Source organism: Podarcis liolepis, assembly GCF_965112155.1.
Source record: "Podarcis liolepis genome assembly, chromosome: 14".
Classification (NCBI taxonomy): Eukaryota; Metazoa; Chordata; class Lepidosauria; order Squamata; family Lacertidae; genus Podarcis; species Podarcis liolepis.
In genome coordinates this window covers 19,279,835-19,304,635 of record NC_139569.1, presented here as the reverse complement: position 1 = coordinate 19,304,635, position 24,801 = coordinate 19,279,835, and the positions used below count along the sequence as shown (strand labels likewise).

The window sequence follows — 24,801 nt, the reverse complement described above, 5'->3', positions numbered from 1 at the left end:
GTGATGGATGGGGGAAAGGAAAGGTCAAGAAGGAAAACAAACACAGGTGGGAGGAGGAAGATGAGTTGGTGGCATAGCATGGAATGAAGAGTCATAGCTCAGTGATAGAGCGTCTGCTCTGTGATGCCTCCAAGTCAGGCTGAGAATGTTCTCCTGTGTGAAACTGGAGAGCTGCTGCCAGCCAGTGTTGGCAATACTGAGCTAGATGAGCCAATGGCCTGACTCAGTATGCAGAAACTTTCTATGTTGATTCTCAGTTTTGAAAAAAGGGTGGTAGCTCAGTGTTATAATATCCACTTTGCAGGCAAAAAGCCCCTGGTCCAACTTCCAGCACGACTGAGAAAGGCTCCCTGTTGAAATCCAGGAAAGCTACTGCCAGGTCGTGTAGGCAGTACTGAGCTCAATGGACTAGATCAGCGCAAGGCAGCTTCCTATGTTCCTATGTCTTTGGGCTTTAGCTCTGTGGTAGGGCATCCTCATTGCATGCGGAAAGTCCTGGGCTCAGTTCCTGGCATCTCCAAGTTGGGTTGGGAATGTTCCTCATTTGAAACCATGCAAAGCCACTGCCGATCAGTGTGGACAGCACTGAGCTAGATGGACCTGATATCAGCCACCTGCAGAGCTGGCAAGAAGGCAGAAGGGAAGAGATGCTGTGAGGGACGGAAGAGTTAATTGGCCATTGTTCCCAACTGTGTGGCAGAGCTGAGGTTAGCTGAAGCCATCAATACAGCCAAACAGAGGGGATTTACTTTCAGGTGGGATATTCTGTTCTGTCGGCCATCAGTGCGTTCTTGAAAAGCAAGCAGAGGGGAGATGTAATTCCATCTGGCCATGCCTTGAGCTGAGGCTGGAGTCCCAGAGGCGACCCATCCGCGAAGCAGAGGGAGGCGGGCGCTTCCTGCAACGGGCTGTAGGGCCTCAGCAGGGTGGTTAAGGTGTCTGATCCTTGGGGAGTTTTCCTGCGTTGCAACAAGCCCCGCTGGAATGGAAGGGAGCTGTGCCATGTTGCTTGGCGGGGGGGGGGGGGGGGAGTCGTTAATTAGCTTTGGGACCAAGGCAGCATTGGGATTCTGCACCTCAGGTCATAAAATTATGAATTAAATCGCTGAGTTCTGCAAAGGCAACATGGAGGAGGAGGAGGAGGAGGAGGAAGCTGACAGCCATTGATTTCCCCTGGACTAGTTGTGTTCAAGGAGGCAGGCAGGAGGGGATCTGGCTGAGAGCAGACTGCGCTTGGTGGGGCCACTCCCCACTTGCCCTGGTTGACGAGCCACCATTGCCCATGCAGAGCACATCTGCCTACAGATGCAGGGGGGTTGAACTAGATTACCCCTTGGGTCCCCTCCAATTATATGATTGGTGGTGCTGTGGGTTAAACCAGAGAGCCTAGGACTTGCTGATCAGAAGGTCGGTGGTTCGAATCCCCACGACGGGGTGAGCTCCCGTTGCTCGGTTCCTGCTCTGCCAACCTAGCAGTTCGAAAGCACATCAAAGTGCAAGTAGATAAATAGGTACCACTCCGGCGGGAAGGTAAACAGCGTTTCTGTGCGCTGCTCTGGTTCACCAGAAGCGGCTTAGTCATGCTGGCCACATGACCCGGAAGCTGTACGCCGGCTCCCTCAGCCAATAAAGCGAGATGAGCGCCGCAACCCCAGAGTCAGTCACGACTGGACCTAATGGTCAGGGGTCCCCTTTACCTTTACCTAATTGCAAGTGACCCTCTGTGCGTCTCCTGATTCACTGGCAGGATTCCCAGAATGGACAGTGATTTATCTATGTTTCAGTGTATCTGAAGAAGTGTGCATGCACATGAAAGCTTATACCCAGAACAAACTTAGTTGGTCTCTGAGGTGCTACTGGACAATTTTTTAGTGATTTATCCAGGGAGACTTAAGCCCAGGTAATGCCCCAGTTTTTCAAAATGCACAGTAAGGTTGCTATCTGAGGTAGACCAACTGTGATAATGGAGAGTCTTCGCTCCAGATATTTTATACAGTGGTACCCCGGGTTAAGTACTTAATTCGTTCCGGAGGTCCGTTCTTAACCTGAAACTGTTCTTAACCTGAAGCACCACTTTAGCTAATGGGGCCTCCTGCTGCTGCTGCTGTCGCGCCGCCGGAGCCCGATTTCTGTTCTCATCCTGAAGCAACGTTCTTAACCCGAGGTAATATTTCTGGGTTATCGGAGTCTGTAACCTGAAGCATATGTAACCTGAAGCGTACGTAACCCTAGGTACCACTGTATTTTCCTGTGTTTAGGGTATTTTTTCTTTACTTCAAAGGGATATATAGGTCCCAGGGCATGATCTGCAGGCATATGATGTTTTCTGGAACAGGTTCAAAGGAGAGCCGCACATATGGTCAGGGATATGAGGAATGATCAGAAGAAGTGGGAATATTTGGGCTGGAGAAGACTGAAGTGGTAGCCCACTTCAAATCCCCAGAGGACAGTCATGTAGAAGAGAGCAATGACTCTCTTGAAGTGCTGTACGTAGATGGTATATAACAACATACCGGTAACAGTGATGATAATGATGGCAATAATATTAATAATATCATTAAATAAATAATAAAGTGTAGATGATCACCAAAGAGAAGGGGTGGAGCCATATATGAATATACATAAACAGAACAGCAATAAAAAAAAATGTGGTGCAGCGATTAATATAAATAAACTGTAATAAATCATCCGCGCCAGCCGGTGTTTGGCAGGGAGAATCCTGAAGGGGCTCAAGAATGAAGTGAGTGAGCTACCAACAAAGCAACATAAATTATCATTAAGCAGCGCCGGAGAAAAGTGAAGTCTGGAAGGCAGCCAGAAGCACATTGGGTGTTGGTTTTTTTTAAGAAGTTGCTGTGCAAACACTGGGAATTCTGGAATCCCAGACAAGGGGAAAGGAGCAGAGAATGTGTGTAATAGGGTGGGCTTGCTTTCAGAGATTTGCAGAGAAAGAGGGCAGGGTTGAGGGGAAAGGGACGATAAGACACGTTGTCCTCTTTGCCTTTGAGGAGATGCCTTTCAATGAAGTCCGTTCAAAGGAGACTGGATAACTGGTAACCCTGGTAACCACTGGGCAAGAGGTGCAGGGTTGCCATGGTTTGGGATGAGCAGAGGCAGCAATGCACCCTGGGAAATTGGTATGCAGAATGCTTGGCCGTCTATAAGCCAAGGCTGCTGCGCTCCGTGAGATCCCTGGTATCCTGGGTACAGATAGCCGGCGTGCAAATTGAATGCGTTAGCACGCCAGATGTGACGGGTGTAATAAACCACAGCATTCCCCTTCAAATTAATTGCAAGGGAGGGGGCTTATCTCCTGTCCTTTCCCAGTTGTCACTTTTGCTTTGAATGCATGCCACTGAAGTTCCACGGAGAGGTGGCGAGATAAAAATGCAATAAGCAACATAAAATCAGTCACATGTGAAGCAATATTCCCTCAGTGTGTGTTGAATAGGGTAGCCACTAGCACAGTGCAGAAAAAGAGGTCACATAGTTGTAGTCTTACTCAAAGCAAACCCACTGAAATTAATGGATATGACTAGGTTCATTAATTTCATTGGGTCAACTCGGAGTAGAACGTAGCTATCTATCTAAAACAATATACCCTGGGTGTGTATCAAGTACGGTGGTTGCCTACACATCACCCAGAAAGGGGACACTGATTTTCATCTTGATTTATTGTGTTTGAGTCACTTTACACCAGATAAGCTCAAAGTGACCTACAGAATACAAATGACCGGCCCTACCATTAGACGGAGTGAGGCAGCTGCCTCAGGCCGCAGATCCTGGGCAGGCTTTCTTGCCTCAGGTGCTTGGAGGATGCAATCCTGTTGCCAGTGTAGATGTAAGATTTCAACTGCCCAGTTGGCCGGCTTCTGCACATAGAATTGGAGGAGGCAGGGTTGCCATCCTGGCCTTTGCCTCATGAAATGTCTTGGGCCGGCTCTAGAGATCGCCGTAGAAGCAGGATATGACTAAAATATTCTATTTGCTGTTGGATCCTATTTTTTCTATGTTCTGCTAGAGAAAAGTGCCCTGGCAGTTGAAGAAACAAAACAAAAACAAAAAAACAGTGCCTTTTTGAAAGCAGCCGTTCAGATAAGTGTCACTTTGAAAGGTTCAGACCGCCATCTTGATTCAAAATGGCGCCTGATTGCAGCTAAACATAGATGAAAACCTGCTGCTTGGTCTCCAGAACCGTTGTGCAAAATTTGATGATGGTCTCTTAAGAGGTACCCAAATGCATGGGAAACAGACAAAGAACTTTCCCAAATGCACAGTGCTCTGTTTGTGTGTCAGTGTTGGCTTCCATGCTTCTGATTCAACCCCCATCATCTCCAGGCAATAAACTGCAGGCAGCAGTGATGGGAAACTGCCTTTACCTGAGACCCCAGAGTGCAAGTCAGATCAAGAAGCATACCACTAGAGATCCAGTTCTTTGCATGGTGCAGTGACACCCTCCCTGTGGCCAGTGCGGTGAGAGGTATTCTGGAACTCTGGATTCAAGCAAAGCCAGCCTTGTACGTTGATCAAGGTGGGAGCCGGCTGCCTGTACTCTGTCAGAGTGACCGGGTTGCTATGCTCCTGTAATTATGAGTGGATGAGTTTTTATCCTCCTCCATTTCTAATCAGTTAATTGGCCACATCACCCTCTCCTCTTGCCTGGTTTTAGCAGGGATGTTTCTTCAGCTGCTGCAAGCCAGAGCCTTGATTTTGTAGGACTTGATGTGGTCATTGTGATTGATATTTTGTAGGGGTTTGTTTGCATTTGTTTGTGTGTGTGTCAGGTGTAGATCAGCAATAAAAACACTGGTGTCTGTGAAGTTAACTCTATTCAAAGAAACCAAAACAGTGCAGGGCTATTGATCCCTGCAACTCTTCCCAGTAGGTCTTGCCCCAATGAGGCAGTTGTGAGGACTGAAGGTCCCTGCCTTCCCACAGTCCCCTCCTCTCTAGGGGGTCTCCCCCCCCCATCTGTGCGCAACCAATCTCTCCTCTGCTCTTTTCCTTTCTCTGCATATTCTGGGAGATCAGAGGGGAAGGGAGCTGGTTGCAGCAGAAGGGGGAGTCTCCCTGGATGCTTTGGCAGTAGGCCAAATTCCTGTCTGCTGGCCTCCTCCTCTCCAGCCTCCACTTCAGCCTCAGAGTCTGGACAGCAGTTGTACAAAGATTACTACCAAAAAGAAATAAAGCAAAGATTTAAAATATACCTATAAAAGAGCACGTCAAACAACGGATATAAGAAAGCCATAGAAGGCAGCCTCCCAGATATTGCTGGACTACAACTCCCATCACCCCTTGCCAACAACATCTAGAGAGCCATTGGTTCCCCATCCCTGGCTAAGAGAGAGAGAGACTTGCCTAAGAGCGTAGCAGAGGTCAGTTCTGAACCTGGCACCCTCTGTTTCACAGCTCAGGCAGAACAGTAGTAGACACGCTTTGATGGTGCCTTCAGAGAGCAACATCCACGTTCCCTGGTGCCCTTCCAGCCTTTGAACCAAAGCAAGTCCAGTCAAGGGAGTGATGTAGGATGCTCTTGCCTGAAGCCTGTTAATGAAGCAGTACCTTGGACAGTTGGGCAGGTGCTCTGCTGAGTCCCAGAGCTGGCTGGGTGAAATTCTCCCAGCGCTGAGAGCCAGCAGAGAGCAGCTTGTGCACCTGGAGTGGAATATCTGCAGGATCTATGGGAACTTTGCCCAGTGGGTCAAAGAAAGCTTGTGCTTTCCAGGGAGGAGGGATCTAGGAAAGCCATGTGTCTTGCACAAACTAAACTTGGGAGGGATGGCTGAGATCACTTGCTGGTGAAAGATACTCTGCATATGCCAAGGGGCACTGTCTTCTTTTGTGTATTCTGGGATGGAGCCCTGGCAAGGAAAACAGGAAGGAGCTATGCCTGGATGAGTGCCAATGAGTCAGGGCTGAACCCATATCCGTTGGGTTTCTTGTGGTGGGGAGGGGCTTTCATCCATCCCAGCTCTGTGTTTTGTTGAGATTGGACTTTGGGATTACCTGGTTTTAGGTATGAAGACACAAGAGGCCACCCACTTTGCTGAAGCCATGCAGGTATGGGTCTTGCCCATGTCAGGATGGGCGACTGACTCCCTGAGACCTTCAAGTGCACTGCCTTGGGTTCCATGGCAGAAGGGCAAGCTGCCTATACAGAATCAGGTCCATCTACACTGATGGGCAGCGACACTCCAGGATCTCAAGCAGGGGTCTCTCCTAGCTCTACCTAAAGATACTGGACTTGGGACCTTCTGAATGCAAAACAGGTGCTCTATCACTGAGCTACAACCCCCTCCCTTTAGCAATATAGGAAGCTGCCTTATCCTGAGTCAGGCCCATCCAACTCAATTTTGCCCACACTAACTGGAAGTAACTCCAAGGTTCAGGTGGGGGACATTCCCAGTCAAACCTGGAGATGCCAGGGATTGAACCTGGGACCTTCTGCAGCAAAGCAGATGCTTTGCCACCAAGCTGTGGTCCTTCCTTTTAGGAATGGAGGAAGTTCCCTTATCCTGAACCAGATGATTGGTACATCTGGGTCTCTATTGCCTGCTCTGACTGGCAGCGTCTCTAGTCTTTGGGGCAGAGACTAGTTTCCCAGCCCTTACCTGGAGATGCTGGGGACAGAACCTGGGTCTTTTTGTGCATGCAAATCAGAATCTCTACCACTGAGCTGTATCCCCCCTCTTTTTAACGTAGCCTCATTTTCTTTGTTGTTGTTCTAATCAGATAATGGCTTAAACGCTTGGCTATCATTTGACTGGGCAATTGATCACGTTTCACCATTGCCACCTATGCAGCCCCTATCAAACACACAACCCCACTGCGCACCCAGAAGGCTCCTACTAGGTGATGTTTCTGCACATTTTCACCTGAGAGGTTTGATGTGGGGAGAGAGGCGTGCCTTCTAACAAATTCTGGAGCCCCTGCTCCCATAAACAAACCTTTTCCCTTGTCTACCCTCTTGTGGGCTAATGGTATTGATTTCTGTGTTAACACCAGCTATGATTCTATTCTATGTTCTGCCACGTAATAATGGGGTGGTTGTTCCCTGCACTGTAATTTCCTCCCTGTTTCTTTCAAGAGGCCGGCTGGACTTAGCAAATGATCTGCAAACTCTCTGGCCCTCCCTGCCCTGAGGGCACAAAGCCTGATCGTGTGGCCTCCAGCATTTGCAGTGAGCTGCTAATGAGCTGCCAATTACTTATTGGCAGAGCGGATGTACCCAGGGCTTGGGGCAACTGCAATGAGCTGAAGTGTGCAGCATCCCCATGCTAAGGAAATAAATCATCTGGTTTTACAGCTTGCGTGGAGAGTAAGAGCTGCTCCCTGCACACATTTTATCATGCCAAGGATGCTGTAGAAGGACGGGGGGGGGGGTGCTGTTAGTTGATAGTGGCGTATTAAACAATGTGTGGTATGGGGATACTGGCTAGAGAAGAGCTTGTCTCCACTGTTAGAAACACAGATACAGTCATACCTCGGGTTACAGTCACTTTAGGTTGCATTTTTTTGGGTTATGCACCCGCCGAAACCTGGAAGTACTGGAACGGGTTACTTCCGGGTTTCGGGGGTCGTGCATGCACAGATGCACCACTGCAGGTTGCAAACGCTGCGGGTTGCAAATGTGCATCCCGCACGGATCACGTTCGCAACCCGAACGTCCACTGTACAGTATATAAGCTAGGCGCCAAATGGCTCCTTAAACCAAGGTTACAGTTGCCAGAATATAATGTCTTCTTGTCCTTTTTGGACCAGATGGATCTAAAATCTTATTTTTCAAATGATGGGCTGACTTGAGATTGATTATCAGTTAAACATCTGGCTAGTTCAGATGGCAACCTTGAGCTGGGTTAAGAACGTTGAGAACTTAAAGAAATAAGGTGACTTGATCCTGCAGCAGTCTGTTTATATATTGGCCTATTCCTACTTCTGTTTTCTTAGTGGTGACACAAACCATTCATAATGTAAGAATATTCTTCACAATTGTGAACAGGGCAGTGGGGTGGGGTAAGTGAAGACAAGCTACAACCATTAACTATAATGCTCCTGTTCCGGCTGCACAGAAAAAGCATTTTGGTTCCTGAAATTCATTCTGATTGTGCAAATAAAATATAGCTGATAGAATTCTACAGGATGTGGTATTAGCGTGTGAAAGGAGTCAGGATCCAGTGATCCCCAGGCATGCACCTCCAGATGGTGGAGACATCAGGCACTATCCTGGCGCCCAGGCATCTTCACTTGGTCCTAGTGGCTGATAGCTAGGTGCAAAATGCGCCTAGGTAAAGGTAAAGGTACCCCTGACTGTTAGGTCCAGTCGTGGCTGACTCTGGGGTTGCGGCGCTCATCTCGCTTTATTGGCCGAGGGAGCTGGCGTACAGCTTCCGGGTCATGTGGCCAGCATGACTAAGCCGCTTCTGACGAACCAGAGCAGTGCACAGAAACGCCGTTTACCTTCCCGCCGGAGCAGTACCTATTTATCTACTTGCACTTTGACATGCTTTTGAACTGCTAGGTTGGCAGGAGCAGGTACCGAGCAATGGGAGCTCACCCCGTTGCCGGGATTTGAACTGCCGACCTTCTGATCAGCAAGCCCTAGGCTCTGTGGTTTAACCCACAGCACCACCTGCGTCCCTTTCTAGTGGCTGATAGGCGCAAAATGCGTCTGGCGCCTGGATAATTTCGAACTCTTCTTGTCTCCCATAACACTGGAACTCATGGTTGTTAAATGAAGCTGAATGTTGGACGATTCGGCAAAGAGCAAAGAAAGTCCTCCTTCACACAGTGCACAGTTAAACTGTGACACTGAGTCCCACAGTAGGCAGCGATGGCTTCGAAAGAAGATCAGGCCAATTAATGGAGGATAAGGCTGTCAATGGCTGGCCTCAAGCAGAGCCAGGGCTTTTTCGGCTGTGGCTCCGATCTGGTGGAACACTATGTCACAAGAGACCAGGGCCCTGCGGGACTTGACATCTTTCTGCAGGGCCTGCAAGACAGAGCTGTTCCACCAGGCCTTTGGTCAAGGTGCAATCTGACCCCCTCCTGTAATCCTCATAGCACTCCAGCCCAATGGTTGCCATTAATTTGATTTTGAATTGATTTTAGAATGAATTGATTTTAGAATGTATTTCAGTTAACTGATTGTGATTTTATGTAAATTGTGTTACTTTTACAGTGGTACCTCAGGTTAAGTACTTAATTCGTTCCAGAGGTCCGTTCTTAACCTGAAACTGTTCTTAACCTGAAGCACCACTTTCGCTAATGGGGCCTCCTGCTGCTGCTGCGCCGCTAGAGCCCGATTTCTGTTCTTATCCTGAAGCAAAGTTCTTAACCTGAAGCACTATTTCTTTATTAGCGGAGTGTGTAACCTGAAGCATATGTAACCTGAAGCGTATGTAACCCGAGGTACCATTGTATTGTTGTTAGCCACTCTGAGCCCAGCTTTGGCTGGGGAGGGCGGGATATAAATAAAATATTATTATTATTATTATTATTATTACTACTACTACTACTACTACTACTAACCACAATGACAGTGTTCCACCTCCACTGTAGGCCTCTGAAGACCTCTTTCTGGGAATTACAAGCAGGCAGAGTGCTGTTGCACTCAGGTCCTTTTTACCGACTTCCCACCGGCATCTGACTGGCCACTGTGAGAACAGGATGGTGGACTAGATAGGCCCTTGGTCTGACCCAGCAGCAGGGTTTGCCTCATGTTTTTATGCCCTCCCACCCATGTTACTGCTGTATGAACTTCAGCTTGCAATGAAGATTGTGTTACTTTTGGCAGAATCTTGATGCTCTCTGATAACCGACAGAAGCCGCTGTTCTCTATGTGCAGCCAGATAACTGGTAGGGTAGTACCGTCGGAATCAAATCTGTCCTCAAAAACGTATTATGCAAAAAATGGCAGGAGCTGCGTAGGGGCTTAATTGCGGAGCTGTGCGCATTCCTCCCCAGTGGGATGTGTCTGCCTGTGACCTGTAGTTCTTGCCGGAGTGGTACATTGTCTCGATAAGTTGAACTCGCCTTGAAGCACAGACTTGCCAACAAGATTGAACAGCGCTGTATCGAAGCAATCAAGTGAAAATTGGCTGGGGTAGACATTGCCGGAGGGCAGGACGTCTCACCATTGGAAACATGGGGCAGCCATCAAAAGTGACGTACTGTCCAATATTCCAGCGACAGAAATAAGGACAATCGTGTGCACATGTAACATTCAGATTACTGCACCATTGATTTCTTCCTTAAAGCTGCACAAAACAACATGCAAGCTGTTAACACCAGTCCTCCTGCGAAGTGTTGCGTTCCTGATTTCTTTTGCAAAAATCCTGTGGTGATCTAAAGCAAAAGGACAAGTTTGTCATTTTGGGAAAGAATTGCAAGAAAAGCCTGATTGTGCCCAGTGGATGGAATTCAGCGTAGCTCTAAGAGGTATGTTCCATTGGTGCAACAATTTCTTCTTGTGCAATGGAACGTTCTTCCTAATATAAATGGATAGCTCAGTTGGTAGAGCATGAGAATCTTAATCTCAGGGTCGTGGTTTTGAGCCTCACGTTAGGTGAAAGATTCCTGCGTTGCAGGGGGCTGGTCTAAATGACCCTTGGGGTCCCTTCCACTCTGTTGTTGTTTAGTCGTGTCCGACTCTTCGTGACCCCCTGGACCAGAGCACGCCAGGCACTCCTGTCTTCCACTGCCTCCCGCAGTTTGGTCAGACTCATGTTTGTAGCTTCAAGAACACTGTCCATCCATCTCGTCCTCTGTCGTCCCCTTCTCCTTGTGCCCTCCATCTTTCCCAACATCAGGGTCTTTTCCAGGGAGTCTTCTCTTCTCATGAGGTGGCCAAAGTATTGGAGCCTCAGCTTCACGATCTGTTCTTCCAGTGAGCACTCAGGGCTGATCTCCTTAAGAATGGATGCTTTTGATCTTCTTGCAGTCCATGGGACTCTCAAGAGTCTCCTCCAGCACCAACTCCCTTCCACTCTACAATTCTCTAATTCTATGAATCTGCCCCCCTGGAGTTCTCCCAATCCTCCAGAGCAGATTTCTGGGTGGTGTGGAACCCTTTCAGGGAGAAGAGAGGGGGCAGTCCTGTGATGCTGGCATCCATCTTTGCCTGAGCACCAGTATTTATCTGAATACCGCCAAATGCATAGAGGTCCATTGATTCTAATGGGCTTACTCTGAGTAGAACTCAGTTGGACACTATCCATACTCAAGAATTCAAAATGAACCTCACTCGCAGGGACATTCATATTAGAGGTTATGCACGGACAAAACCTTGGCGTTCATAGTTCGGCGCTGACATTCATGTATGCAAGAATCAAGAGGATAGTGCTAATTAATTTGTTCAGCAGTGTCCATGCACATGATGCTTGGCAGAGAATGAGAAGGCCTCGCCCTTCCCCCAAGGGGTTTACAATCTAGAAATAGACATAGAGGAGACAGCAGAGGAAGGAGATGGAAGTGGAGGTGGGATAAACAGGGGAATAAGATGTGATTGCTGCAGTTGCATGTACCTAGGCTTAGTTACATTAAGATACATGGACAGGTGTTCGCCAGAGGTTTGCTGGGAAAAAGAAGAGTGAGCTTCCCATTGCTAATGTGGCTTTGAAACCTGAAAAATAACTTACACCCAAATAGTTGTTTTTTAAAGGCATCCCCTAAAAGCACGGGTATTACTAAGGGGTGTCTTGTGCCCCAGGTCACAAGCTTCCTGCCCCTCCTTTTTAAACATTGTTTACAGGTAGGGATGTAAGAAAGCATTGTTTTGTCTCCTTCCCTGTATTCATCACATGCAGCAGTGTCTCTGTTCCGCAGCAGTTCATCTTCCGCCCCCAAATATGTTATCTGTCTTGCTGTCTGCAGTGGCAAAATTATATCCCTTACATAATTAACCACCTAAATCATGTAAATTGCATTGTTGTGATGTAATACCTTCCCATTAGTTTCAGTGCAAGGCAAATAATGCCATTTGCAGGGGGGGGGGGAGACCTGTAATCAATCACTTATCGTTTGAGGACAGAAAGCAATAACGGCAGCTCATACTGACCAGATCCGCTGGATTGACTTTGTTTCCAGACATGGGATGAATAATCAAACACTGGCAATTTCCCATCCTGTTTCCATCAGAATTCCACCCAAAGTAGTTACAGGGCAGCTTTTCTGGAAGTTGGCCATCATTTGCATCTATACATATAAATTAGCATGTGCAGATTTTCTGTCCGCCTTTTAAATATGTCCTCAAGGGGACAGTGTTTCAGCAGGGGTGGATACCAGAAATGCAGATCTTTCCCTGGTGAATTGGGACAGGTTTCATGGTTCGAAGGTTGAATCCAGGACTCAGGAGACCCGGGTTCAAATTTCCACTCAGCCATGAAGCTCACTGAGTGACCTTGGGCCAGTCGCTGCCTCTCTGAGAGCCAGTGTGGTGTAGTGGTTAAGAGCGGTAGATTCGTAATCTGGGGAACCGGGTTCGCGTCCCCGCTCCTCCACATGCAGCTGCTGAGTGACCTTGGGCTAGTCATTCTTCTCTGAAGTCTGTCAGCCTCACTCGCCTCACAGTGTTTGTTGTGGGGGAGGAAGGGAAAGGAAAATGTTAGCCGCTTTGAGACTCCTTAGGGTAGTGATAAAGCGGGATATCAAATCCAAACTCTTCTTCTTCTCAACCTAACCTACCTGTGGAACCAAAGAAATGTCCCTCTCCTCTGGTGTAGGGCAGTACAGTGGTACCTCGGGTTACATATGCTTCAGGTTACAGACTCCGCTAACCCAGAAATACTACCTCGGGTTAAGAACTTTGCTTCAGGATGAGAACAGAAATGGTGCTCCAGCGGTGCGGCGACAGCAGGAGGCCCCATTAGCTAAAGTGGTGTTTCAGGTTAAGAACAGTTTCAGGTTAAGAACGGACCTCCAGAACGAATTAAGTACTTAACCTGAGGTACCACTGTACTGAGGTAGGTGGCCATTAGGTCTGGCTCAGAAAAAGTCAGGTCCCTGTGTTCTGGTACTCTGTCCGTCAATCCCATTATCATCTCCTCTGACTGGTGGCAGCTGTCTAGGATCTTGGCCATTCCTTTATCTGCTGACTGTGCCTTTTTCTCAGGTGGCAATACCCGGGATCGAACCCAGGACTTTGGGCATGCACAGCGCACATTCTCTAGCCTTGGGTCACCGCCCCGTCCCTAAGAGGGATGCGAGGTTTGAGAAGTGTGCGGTCTTTTGAGGAGAGAAGCGGCTGCTACCAGAGGGAGACATAGCGACTGCCTATAAATACCTGCCACAGACAACAGAGCGAGGAAGCGGGGGGCGGGAGGGGGGGATGATCGTTTAGTCAATGAGAAGCAGTTAAACACAGCAATTTTAGTCTGAGCTGGAGGAAGAAAGTAATAATAATGAATCAACGGAATGAATTATGCAACAGAGTCCTGGGCTCGCCACCCTATTTATCCCAATTCATGGTATGGGATGAAGTGGGTTTGGGGAGGACGCTGGAATGTAATTGTCATTGTGCCCCGATCCAAACATCTAGGTGCAGCTGACTTGGGAATGCAATGTATAGGCCTAGTTGCTGCATCTCATATAAGGATCCTCATCAAGCAGGGCCAGATTTTTAAAATAAATATACATGATAAAATTATGCGTCTGGGTAGGCTTGCCCAAGTTTTTAAATAGGCATTGAAAGCAGTACAACAAAGGCCTAGTGCCTATATAAATCTATATCTGCTTAATTAGCAAGTCTTCCCAGAATAACTCAGTGAAAACTCAATGGCCAGAAAAGGCTGGTGAGCAACGGGAGGAATAGATATAAAGTGACCAGAGAGACCCAACTCCATGTCTGGACGGACCGTTTCCTTGCTCATTTGTTGTTGTTTAGTCGTTTAGTCATGTCCGACTCTTCGTGACCCCATGGACCAGAGCACACCAGGCACTCCTGTCTTCCACTGCCTCCCGCAGTTTGGTCAAACTCATGCTGATAGCTTTGAGAACAATGTCCAACCATCTCGTCCTCTGTCGTCCCCCTCTCCTTCTGCCCTCCATCTTTCCCAACATCAGGGTCTTTTCCAGGGAGTCTTCTCTTCTCATGAGGTGACCAAAGTATTGGAGTCTCAGCTTCATGATCTGTCCTTCCAGTGAGCACTCAGGGCTGATTTCCTTCAGAATGGATAGGTTTGATCTTCTTGCAGTCCATGGAACTCTCAAGAGTCTCCTCCAGCACCATAATTCTAAAGCATCAATTCTTCAGCGATCAGCCTTCTTTTTGGTCCAGCTCTCACTTCCATACATCACTACTGGGAAAACCATAGCTTTAACTATACGGACCTTTGTTGGCAAGGTGATGTCTCTGCTTTTTAGGATGCTGTCTAGGTTTGTCATTGCTTTTCTCCCAAGAAGCAAGCATCTTTCTAAATGTCCCTGGGACAGAAGAGCTCCCTATTCATATGACTGGGAGGAACCAATGAATTGTATGTGGCCGGGATTGAGCATCGGTGTGTCCATTTGCTGACCCCAAAAGAAAACATAACCCAAATTGTGAAAGGGGGGGAGGAGAACCAATATGGAGGGACTGCAAACAGCCCATTGGGAAGTGAGTGCGCTCTGTGGACACGGAATGCCGAGAAGCTGTTGGAGGGAAGAAAAAGGGGAAATGGGGAGTAGAGAATGGAATGGAGCTGGTGGAACTATGACCGGGTGGGCTCCACACTGCAACATTTTTTTGCAGGGCTCCCGCTTGCGCTGACTAATGCAGCTATGCTTCCACTCAGAGGGAGGCACAATGGGACTAATCTCAGATCCCATCTTCACTCATATCAGGCTAGTCCCTCTTGAATTTTTAGGTGGCGAGCCTTGCAGGTTGGGGGGCGGGGAGCCGCCAAGGCAAAATCTGCAGGGGGAGGAGGCAGTGCTCTTTGCAGTGGGTGACATCATGAGGGCTGGTGTATCTAGAGCAGGGAGATGTATAGCGCTTCTGCACTGTACCCTGAAAGGGGAAGGGCTGATGATGCCTTTCGGGAGGGGGAGGGGAGTTCCGCTCAGAAAAGTGCAAATTGTGTCCTGCTACTTCCAGACTATCCATATCCCTCCCCCTTATGCTGCTCTGAAGCAGCGTTTGTGCATGGATCCGGCACAAAATGTATGCAATTATGCAAGATTGGGGGGGGGTGGAATGATAGAGAAAAGTTTTCCTCCTTCTCTAATAACTCTAGAACTCACAGACATCTAATGCAGCTGTATGTTGAAAGATTCAGGAGAAAAGAAAGTACTTCTGCATGCAGCGCATAGTTAAAAACTATGAAACTCGCTCCTGCAATATGTACTGATGGCCACAATTTGGATGAGTTCAGCAGCATCTGGAGGGTCAAAAATCCCCCACATCTGATATACATGCAGCAGATTTTTAAAAAATCAAATCAGGAGGGAGGGTAGGTGATATACTATTTTAAGAGTATTTGCTGTGGATATTCCGTATTTGTACTTCATAATAATTACAGCAATGCTAGCCTGACACCCACACTTGTATATTTAAGTAGCTGTGCCTTTGGTATACATATCTAAAACCCCATTCAGTAGTTTCTATAACAACAACTGGGACTAGTTTTCTGTGTCCTCACTCACCTTTCAGCTTGAACCAGGCGTGGATGTACAAAACCTACATGAGCATCTGAACTGCCACGGTTCTGAACTCCGCTTTCCCAAATGTTATTTCATTAACTTGCATGTTAACATTGGCATTTGCAGAATTGTGATATTTCAGAGTTCATGGTTTCTGAGTGAAAGTGGGGGTGGGGGGAGAGAATAGCAGCCTGAGTTTTGGATGGATGCAACAGACTCAACTCCTGCATCCCAGAAGGCTTGGGCTATTAGGAAGGCGTGATGGTTGACCAATGCCTTTCCTTTTCTGTCTTCCAGTGTGACCATGAGTGCGGGCTCTATTGAGCAGGAACCGACACGCAAGCTGGCTTGCTGTGGGGTCCCCCTCATCACGGAGGACATGCAGTCACTGGCCATCCGCACGCTGTCCGGCACGGACATCAACAAACACTATGACCTCATCCGCGAGCTGGGAAAGGGGACCTACGGCAAGGTGGACCTTGTTTCCCACAAGAGCACAGGTGAGCTCAGCAGTGCCCTCTGCTGGTAGAGTCCAAGCAAGAGAACACCCATGCCTTAGGTCAGGTGTGAGGGACCATTGTCCCTCCAGGTGTTGCTGATCTGCAGCTCCCATCAGGTTGGTCATTGACCAGGGATGATAGGGTTTGTAGCAACATCTGCAGGACCACACATTCGCCATACCTGCCTTATGTACTCCTGAGATACCTGGCTTCTGAAGCAATTACCTCTTCCACCTGTTTGTTTCATTTAAAGCAGCCTGAGGGCCACATTCCCTTCTGGGCAATATTCCAGGGGCCACATTCCAGTGGTGGGGCCAGAGTCAAATGTGACTTCCTCAAACTCGGCCCTCCAGATGTTTTGAGACTACAATTCTCATCATCCCTGTCCACTGATCCTACTAGCTAGGGATCATGGGAGTTGTAGGCTAAAAACATCTAGACAGCCAGGTTTGAGGAAGCCTGGTCTAGACTCTATGCACCCTCAATCCAATTCACCCTGTCCTCTCTCAGGGATTGACCATAACACATCCCACAACCTGTGGGGAACCTTCAGCCCCATCAAAAGTTCCTTTCCAGTTATCACGATTGCTCCATCAAGGCGGTAAACTCTGAAATCATTTTGTTCTGCTTCTGTAAGTCAAAGTGAGTGACATCCTGAGCATTCTCCGTCCTTCCTCCCACTTCTCCCTCCCCATTTACAGGCACCAAGATGGCACTGAAGTTTGTCAACAAGAACAAGACGAAACTGAAGAACTTCCTGAGGGAGTTCAGCATTACCAATACACTCTCCTCGAGCCCCTTTATCATCAAGGTCTTTGATGTGGTCTTCGAGACGGAGGACTGTTACGTGTTCGCCCAGGAATATGCACCTGGCGGAGACCTCTTTGACATCATTCCGCCACAGGTAACTAGGCCTCAGTTCCACTGACTTTTTGGCTGTTTGGGTCCCTCAGGCCACATTCAACCCATACATCTAAAGCACTATGATACCTCATTAAACAGGCATGGCTTCCCTCTAAGAATTCTGGGAGCTATAGTTTGTTAAAGAAGTTGAGCTGCAATTCTCAGAGCGGTTTAACATTTGATCCCAGGAATTGACTGAACCCTTATATCCTGACTTGAGCACTGAGATCAGCTTCAGGAGAATCATTGGTCATTCCCCAAGTTGACAAGGCTCACTTTGATAACAACAGGAAATGGAGCCTTTAGAGTCGTTGAGTGTTCTTGGGAGGCCATGTTTATTCCTGGCGTTTCCAGCTGCCCTTTCCTAGATGATGGTATCTCTCTCTCTACCTGCAGGTGGGGCTTCCTGAGGACATGGTGAAGCGCTGTGTGCAGCAGCTTGGCCTGGCCTTAGATTACATGCACAGCAAAAACTTAGTCCACCGGGACATCAAGCCGGAAAACGTCCTCCTCTTCGACCGCGACTGCCGGCGTGTCAAGCTGGCCGACTTCGGCATGACGCGCAAAGTGGGGTGCCGGGTGAAGCGCATCAGCGGGACCATCCCGTACACGGCGCCCGAGGTGTGCCAGGCCGGCCGGGCCGAGGGCTTCACCGTGGACACCAGCATTGACGTGTGGGCTTTCGGGGTGCTCATCTTCTGCGTGCTGACGGGCAACTTCCCCTGGGAGGCAGCCTCAGCCTCGGACACCTTCTTTGAGGAGTTTGTGAGGTGGCAAAAGGGGCGCCTGGCGGGGCTGCCCTCCCAGTGGCGCCGCTTCACGGACAACGCGCTGCGGATGTTCCAGCGCTTGCTGGCCCTGGACCCGGAGAAGCGCTGCCCTGTGAAGGAGGTCTTCTTCTTCATCAAGTACGACCTGATGTCGGAGGTGCGGCGCCGGCCCTCCTACCGCTCCCGCAAGCACACCGGAGACAAGCTCTCTGCCGGCCCTCACCGCCACGAGACGCCCAGCACTTGCACCCCGACCCCCCTCAAGAGGACCATCCTGACAGAAGGCAGCGTCTCCCGGCTGTCTGCCTCAGAGTCTGGCCTCCCTTCCCCTGGGGCAGGAAGCAGGACTGATGGGCGGCAGGACAAAGGCAAAGGCCAGATGGTCCTGGCCACAGCCATCGAGATCTGCGTCTGACGAGGGCGTGGCAGGCCCCTCGGTGCCTCACGGCCTGCAGTTAAGATGTCAGCACTGCAATGCCCTCTCCTGCTCTGGGACAGGCTGCGTGCGAACGGAATCCATTTTGGGGACCAGGATCCATGTCTTTCGAAGCAAAAAAACAACAACGAAAAATGGGGTGGTGGGGGAAGAGGATAGAAAATGTGGCTTTCCGTTTTCCTCAGTAATCCTAAGGATGTCCATGGTTGTCTGAGGCCACAGGAGAAGAAAGGCCTTCTCTCCTCATTCACTTGAAGACTGGGAGCTGAGGCCTGGATTAAGGGACTGCTGAGTCGGTGGCAGGAGAAGATGGAGCCCATAGCGCCTCAAGGATGAACATCTGAGGGAATCGGGACTTTGTCTCTGAAGGGAGGGGAGGGAAACCCAGTTGGCCGGTGGCTTTCTCTTTTTGCCCATCAGGAGTAGCTTTGAGATGGTTTCTGAGCGGGGGTCCTTGCGATGAAAATAATAATAATAATAATGGATTGGGTTGGGGGTTGGGGTGGAGGGGCAGAAGAGCCCCATTGATCTGGCAAGCAGTTTCTTTCTGGGCCTGCTGGGATAGAGTTGGTGGTAAGCAAAGAGGATGGGGCTGGTTATTTAAGTCATCCGGAGCCTCTTTGCTGGGCATCAACTGGCTTACAGTGCCCCTACGCCTGGTTGCCAGGGGGTGAAGTCAGAACAGATTCCCAGAAAAAGAGGCTGGTGAGCTCAGTGTGCTGGGAGAGGGCTGTCTGTTGAATTGGCACTTGTATGGGATCCAGCTTCCAATTCCAATAGCAAGGGGGGAACAGGGATCCCAGCTGAAACCGACACGTAGCACAGCTAATATATCACTTCCTGAGGAAGTGGCGAGGAGAGTCGTTTTTATTTCTGACTGGCGCTAACCCCCCAGGTGTGAGCAAAGTGCAGCGTCAGGGCAATCCGGGGACCACAGAGATATCACAGTGATGCCATTGGTGCCACTGATGTAGCAAGTGTTTCCTGTGTCAACGTGTGCGTGTGGCTGTATGTAAATGTGTCTCTACAGTCTGGATGTTCGGGTCAGTCGTTCACTGTTGGCCACGTGGCCATCGCCCCTGAGGAAGAGGCTTGGGTGCTTGGGCCGAACGATGGGGAGGACAAAGGGGAAGCCATTTTGTGTGAGGCCACCACCCGCCTGTGATCGCAACCAGGCATGCGCACTGCAAGAGGTGCGCGTGTGAGGGGAAGGGCGCTCTGTGCGGGAGCACAAACTTCTTCCTGCAGCGCACTGGGAGTTCACAGCTCAGACAGGGCTCTCTAGTTCAGGGGTGGGCAATCTTTCCTTCTCAAGAACTGCATTCCTTCTATTGAGGTGGGGGGGGGGGGACACACACCTTGAAAGTGGATGGAACAGGAGTTGAAATCAGGCAGGGCCAGGCCAAAGGTGAATATGGCTACCCCATCTTTCTCTCTTTCTACCATCCCCTTTTCTCTCTCTTTCTGTTGCTCCCTGTCTTTCTTTCTTCAGTCACCCCCTTTTCTTTCTCTCTCTGCCACTTTTTCTTTCTGCTGCCCTCTTTTCTCTATTTTTACTACCCTCTTCATCTCTTTCTTCTGCCCCCTTTGCTCTCTCATTTCCTCTCTCTTTCCGCCATCATCTTACACCTCCACCCTTCACCCATGTGAAATTAGGCCAAGATTCCCATGTGGCCCCAAGGCCACAACTTGCCCACCCCTGGTCTTGTTGAACACCAGTCCAACAAGGAGCAATTGGGCAGAAAGTTTCAGGGTATGTAGGGTATACCCCTAGGGAACTGTAAGACTGGGTGGCTTCATAAGAAAGTATTGAGCATCAAAGGAGCTCTTGAACTGAGGCCTGCTAAACTCTTTTATGGTTTTCTAACTGGCCTAGCTTTTATATAAAGAGAAGAATCCTCTATAAAACCTGAGTTGGAGCAACGGCTTAGGATTCTAGTACGCTGGAAAACATGGACATCTAAACATTACAGGAGCCAGGACTAGAGCCCATCCGAGAGGGAGCGATGCCCTGTGCCTAATGGAGACCCTCAGATGACACCAAGGGCTGCCAGTTCATACTGCCCATCTCTCTGGGCTGACTTTATAATCAGGATTCTGGTACAGATATATTCTTTGGGACAGGGTAGGGTGTGGGGAAGAAAAGTAGGGAGGGCGTTTTTTTTGGGGGGGGGTCATCGCAGTACGACTGAAGTGTAGACTGTGCTAAAACAACATTGCCCATGGCAAAATGTCCCCATAACCCATTGGCTGCAGTTGGGTGGGGGAATCAGTTGAGAATGAAGACCAAAGGCCGTGCCTGTGCGTTGTGGCAAGCCACAGGGGAATGGATCTGCTTTCAATTCAACTAGGGCTTAGGAGGCAAACAGCGAGGATTTTCGACCTTTCCACAACGGGGCTCCTAGCGACGAGACGCCCTCCTTTCACCAAGGGCTTAGACCAACACTGACCTCCCTTTGCTGTCGACTTGAACCCCTTGAGCTGTGGGGAGGCCTTGCTCTCGGGAGTCACGGTAGTCACCCCTTCGTGCTGTTCCTTTGGGGAGGGTCAACTCTGTAGAGGAAGGCAGGCCTTTTGCAGTGTCTCTCTGATAAAGCCAAGTCTGTTGTTGCATCTCCTTCCTTCGTCCCCATCCGCTTGCCTCGCCTCTCATTTCCCAACCTAGGTGAGAATGGCCCTGGGCAGAGCAGCTCAGCTCAGCCCTTCGCTTCCTGTGGGGTCGTACACACTCATCTCTCCTCCGAGCCAGACTGCGGGCCTGCCGGGTGTGTCTTGTGTGTGTCTCAACCTCCCCAGGGTTCCATCCTTTCCACACAAAGGGCTAAAACGCTATTTCCGAAGCAACAAGCAGTTTACAAAATCTCAAAAGTGGCTGCCCGCCACCACTTCCCCACCCCTTCCCAACTCGAGGGGGCACTGCCCAGCAGCTGGTATTTAACCAGATTGTGTGTGTGTGCGTGTGTGTGCATTTGTGTGTGAAAAAGGCAAGGGTGCACTTTCTGTGTCATCAGTGCCGGCTGGCGACTCCCGTTCGTCCCACAACCCCAGTTGTCTGTAAGCTCCGGATAACACAGCAGCCTGAGGTGACCAAGCGCAACCTTACCGTGGCGCCATCCTCTTAGCCCAGACCCTGACCAGGGTTGTGGGAGGGTGGAAGAGCGTGTATGTGAGAGACACCACTTTAACTGCCTTTACCGCTGCCTCCTTTCAGGCAAGCTCTGCGTGTTGGGGGTGCACCAGGCGTTTCCTGACCTCCTTCGGTGTGACCTGGCACACCCCGCCACTCCTCTCTTCGCCAATTCGTAGTCCCCGCTTGTTAATCCGTATGTCTTGACTTCCCGAGTGGGCGCAGCTGTTTCCCCTCCCTTTCTCCTTGGCGTCACTGCCGCCATCTTGTCTCTGTGTGGGGTGGCAGCCGAGGCTAGACTTTTTTTAGAAATAGGCATTGCACAGAATTTTTAGATATTAGCTGCAACGTCTCCTTTTTGCCTTAGGTTCCAATTGTCCTTGATCTTTTGTGCAATAATGTAGATAAGGATTAAGAACACCATATAGACCTTGTTTTGGTTTATTTTTATTTTTCGAATTGTTTTGAGGGGGGGAATTGAGGGGGAAGGTTGGGGATGTTGGGAATGGGGTCCGTTGGGCGCGCGCGAGTGTGACATGTTTTCCATTATCCTTGTTCTTGGTCTTTGTTTTCCCTTCTGTTGCCCGTCCACTTTTGGACTTGTTCCCCTCACCATATAAGAGGTTTTCCCCTCCCCGTATCAAACATGCATTACCTCAGTTTCTGTCACAATTGAGAAGGAAAGCTTTCTTTCTTTTAATTTAAAACAAAAACGAAAACATTACAATGGTAATAATTTTTGGGAAAGCAAACAAAAAAAAAAAACCTCATGTGGAAGATGGGTGTGTTATGGAAAATACTATGTTTTTTATTTTTTAAAAGAAGAAAACACATTTAAGATAATGGTAATTTCCTGTTGTAGCATTGAGGCAGTGAAACTTCCCCAAATGTGTGATTCTGATGAGGCTCCTTCAGTTCTGGAGAAAAGGCTTTCCCCCCAAAAGGAAGATACCAAAATCATATGGGGGAGCGGCATTTAGCATTTGGTTGTTGCTCTTCATAAGAAAAGGGACCATATTCCAGAGAGCTGTTGGATTGGTTCCTACATTGCTTTAAGCTATAGTCAAGCTTTGCTATGGTTGAAAGGCGACTGTACAGCCACTTCTTGCTGCTGCTGGGAAAGGGAAGAAATTTGATCAGTTTGCATTTAGACGTGAACTTGCTTACTTCGGTTTCTGAAATAATACGTAAACGGAAACACAGCCGTTCTTCAGAATTCACACCTCTCCCAATTGTGCACTGTTGTTCTCCAGCCAAGTAATGTGTGTGGGAAATGCACATAGCAGGCCAATGTGTGCATATAAATGCATGTACTAGTGTAAAGAACATGCAAAAATGCATTACTGTACGATGGCGATTTATGCCAGGGTTCAGTTCCAAGGGTACAACCAATCCATAGCTGGAGGGAGAGAGAGATAACCAAGTATGAGGCAGCCTAGTAGCTCTTTTTGTGCCAAGAAACCCCAAGCAGATCTGGCCTCCCAAAAGGTTTTAAGCTCTCTGTCTTGTTAGAGAGGCAAGAGATGCTCAGCACATTGACTACAGGTGTGCTTGTGCGAGATCTCGCAGGAGCTGGGATGGCCTCACGAGAGCATCCCAGAGTTGATGTACTGAGCTGCCCTCCAAGCAATGAGGAGAGCTTTAAAGCTCTTCCCATGCATAGCAACTCCAAGTGGACTCCATGCAAAAAGAGCTTTTAAGTTATCCCCATTGCTTGGATTTAACTCATGCAGTTTCAACCAGCCTCCCTTCATAGAACTGTAGAATTCTATGGAAGAGTTGGAAGAGACCCCGAGGGTCATTTAGTTCAACCTTCTGTAATTCAGGAATCAACCACATAGGGTTGAAATCGCACATGAGTTAGATGCTAGTAAGATGCGATTGTACTGTATAGTAAGCAAAATTGATTTGCAATAAAATAAAATGCATATCTTAGGCAGAATAGCACACAAAAAAACGTATGTGAGAAGAAATCCGCACTAAAGTGCCAATGAATTTTCACGAAGGCTTGGAAAATTAATAAATTGCAAATGGATGCGGAAAACTGAATTTAAGACTGGGAAAAGGAGATAGCAAAAGAGAAACCACAACTGATTGATTTCCCCATCCCTATCTGCTGCCACCCTACACAGAGCTAAGCCATGGTTTGGCTTAACTGTACATCCGAACCGAGGATCATGGTTTGTTTTGCTCAGTCAGACCACGAGGGGTAAGCCAAGAGCAAACTTTGGTTACGGTTCATGGCTTCTTTGGACAAAGACCAAGGTTCAGAAATAACGCTAAGCAAAAACCATGGCTTAGGTCCAGCTGAGATGGCAGGAGCTAATGGTAGGGCCGGCCCAGCCTCTTTAATGTGCCCCATCTGCTTCCCACAATGCCACTCTTAACCATGCCCGGACTCCACCCCTTCACCTTGCCTCACGGCCAGCCCTCCTCTGGGATGGGGTGATGGGAGCCCTTTTCAAGGACTATTCTGTTGTTTGGAAAAACCACACCTTTGGGGAAGCTTCACTGCCTTACGTGGTTGTGTTTGTGACTTAGCATTGTGAACTGGTCGGATGTGTAAGCGCCGTTCTTATAGTGTACTCCTGCAAAGGAGAGGGAAGGGGTGTTGCCAAGCCACCATCAAGGTTATGTGCCAACATGGGGCGTACATATTCTTTCTCTCTCTCACACACAAACCCCGGATAGGCAACTTCTTCCACTCCTTCCCGGAGGAGAAAGAGAAAAGATTTAAAAATGGAGCAAAGAAACATTCACCATCACACACACACGCAACAGCGCGGAACAAACGTTTGTAAATATTCTGGAATTCTCTTGACTTGTGAAAAGGAGGTTTTTAAATGTTATTTAATTAATTCTATATTGCGGACAATTGCTATAAAATAAAAAGGGGGTAAAAACATGGACCTGTCTATCTTCGTGCATGCAAGACTGGGGAAATATGGTGGCATGGGGGAGAAGAATTGGGCTGTTCTGTCCCCCAGCACTAATGCCAATGTGAATTGCCATAGTTCAGTGACAGGGCATCTGCCCTGCATGCAGGTTCCCAAATTCAATCCCTGGCATCTCCAGGTAGGGCTGGGGGAAAGCCTCCTCTGAAACCCAGGGTTGCTGCTGCCGGTCAGTGTAGACAATACTGAGTTAGATGGATCTATGGTCTGGCTCCCTATGTTGGGAATGTCCTTTTTACTCACCCAGAGCACCTGTTGAAGAGTAACAGATGCAACAGCTTTGTTCAGGCAGGCTTAACACGGTAATTCAGTTGCAAACACATACTTAGGTCTAGCTTCAAAGGTAGTCTGAGCTTGGAGCTCGGATATCCAGATGTTCTCACATTGCTGGCAGAGTGGAAAGAGGAAGAGGGTGTGGCCAGGCAGGTAGGAGAATACATAGTTATGCCCACCTCCTGTCAGGGCACAGTGGCAGTATCTCTCACATATTTAGCAA

The 24,801-nt window shown here is 48.8% G+C and overlaps 1 protein-coding gene across 2 annotated transcripts in view; it reads left to right on the top strand.

The window, feature by feature from the left end:
* The window catches only part of SBK1 (SH3 domain binding kinase 1), a 74,935-nt gene extending 50,679 nt beyond the window's left edge, over window positions 1-24,256 (top strand). The window contains exons 2-4 of one of the 2 annotated variants that reach the window (XM_083473839.1): window positions 15,913-16,115; window positions 16,817-17,019; window positions 17,415-24,256. In XM_083473839.1, coding sequence (XP_083329965.1) covers window positions 15,920-16,115; window positions 16,817-17,019; window positions 17,415-18,203 — 1,188 coding nt within the window. In that variant the 5' untranslated portion in view covers window positions 15,913-15,919 and the 3' untranslated portion in view covers window positions 18,204-24,256. The remainder of the gene's footprint in view (window positions 1-15,912; window positions 16,116-16,816; window positions 17,020-17,414) is intronic. The other variant, XM_083473840.1, reaches the window with a different exon arrangement.
* Window positions 24,257-24,801: the final 545 nt, after the last annotated feature.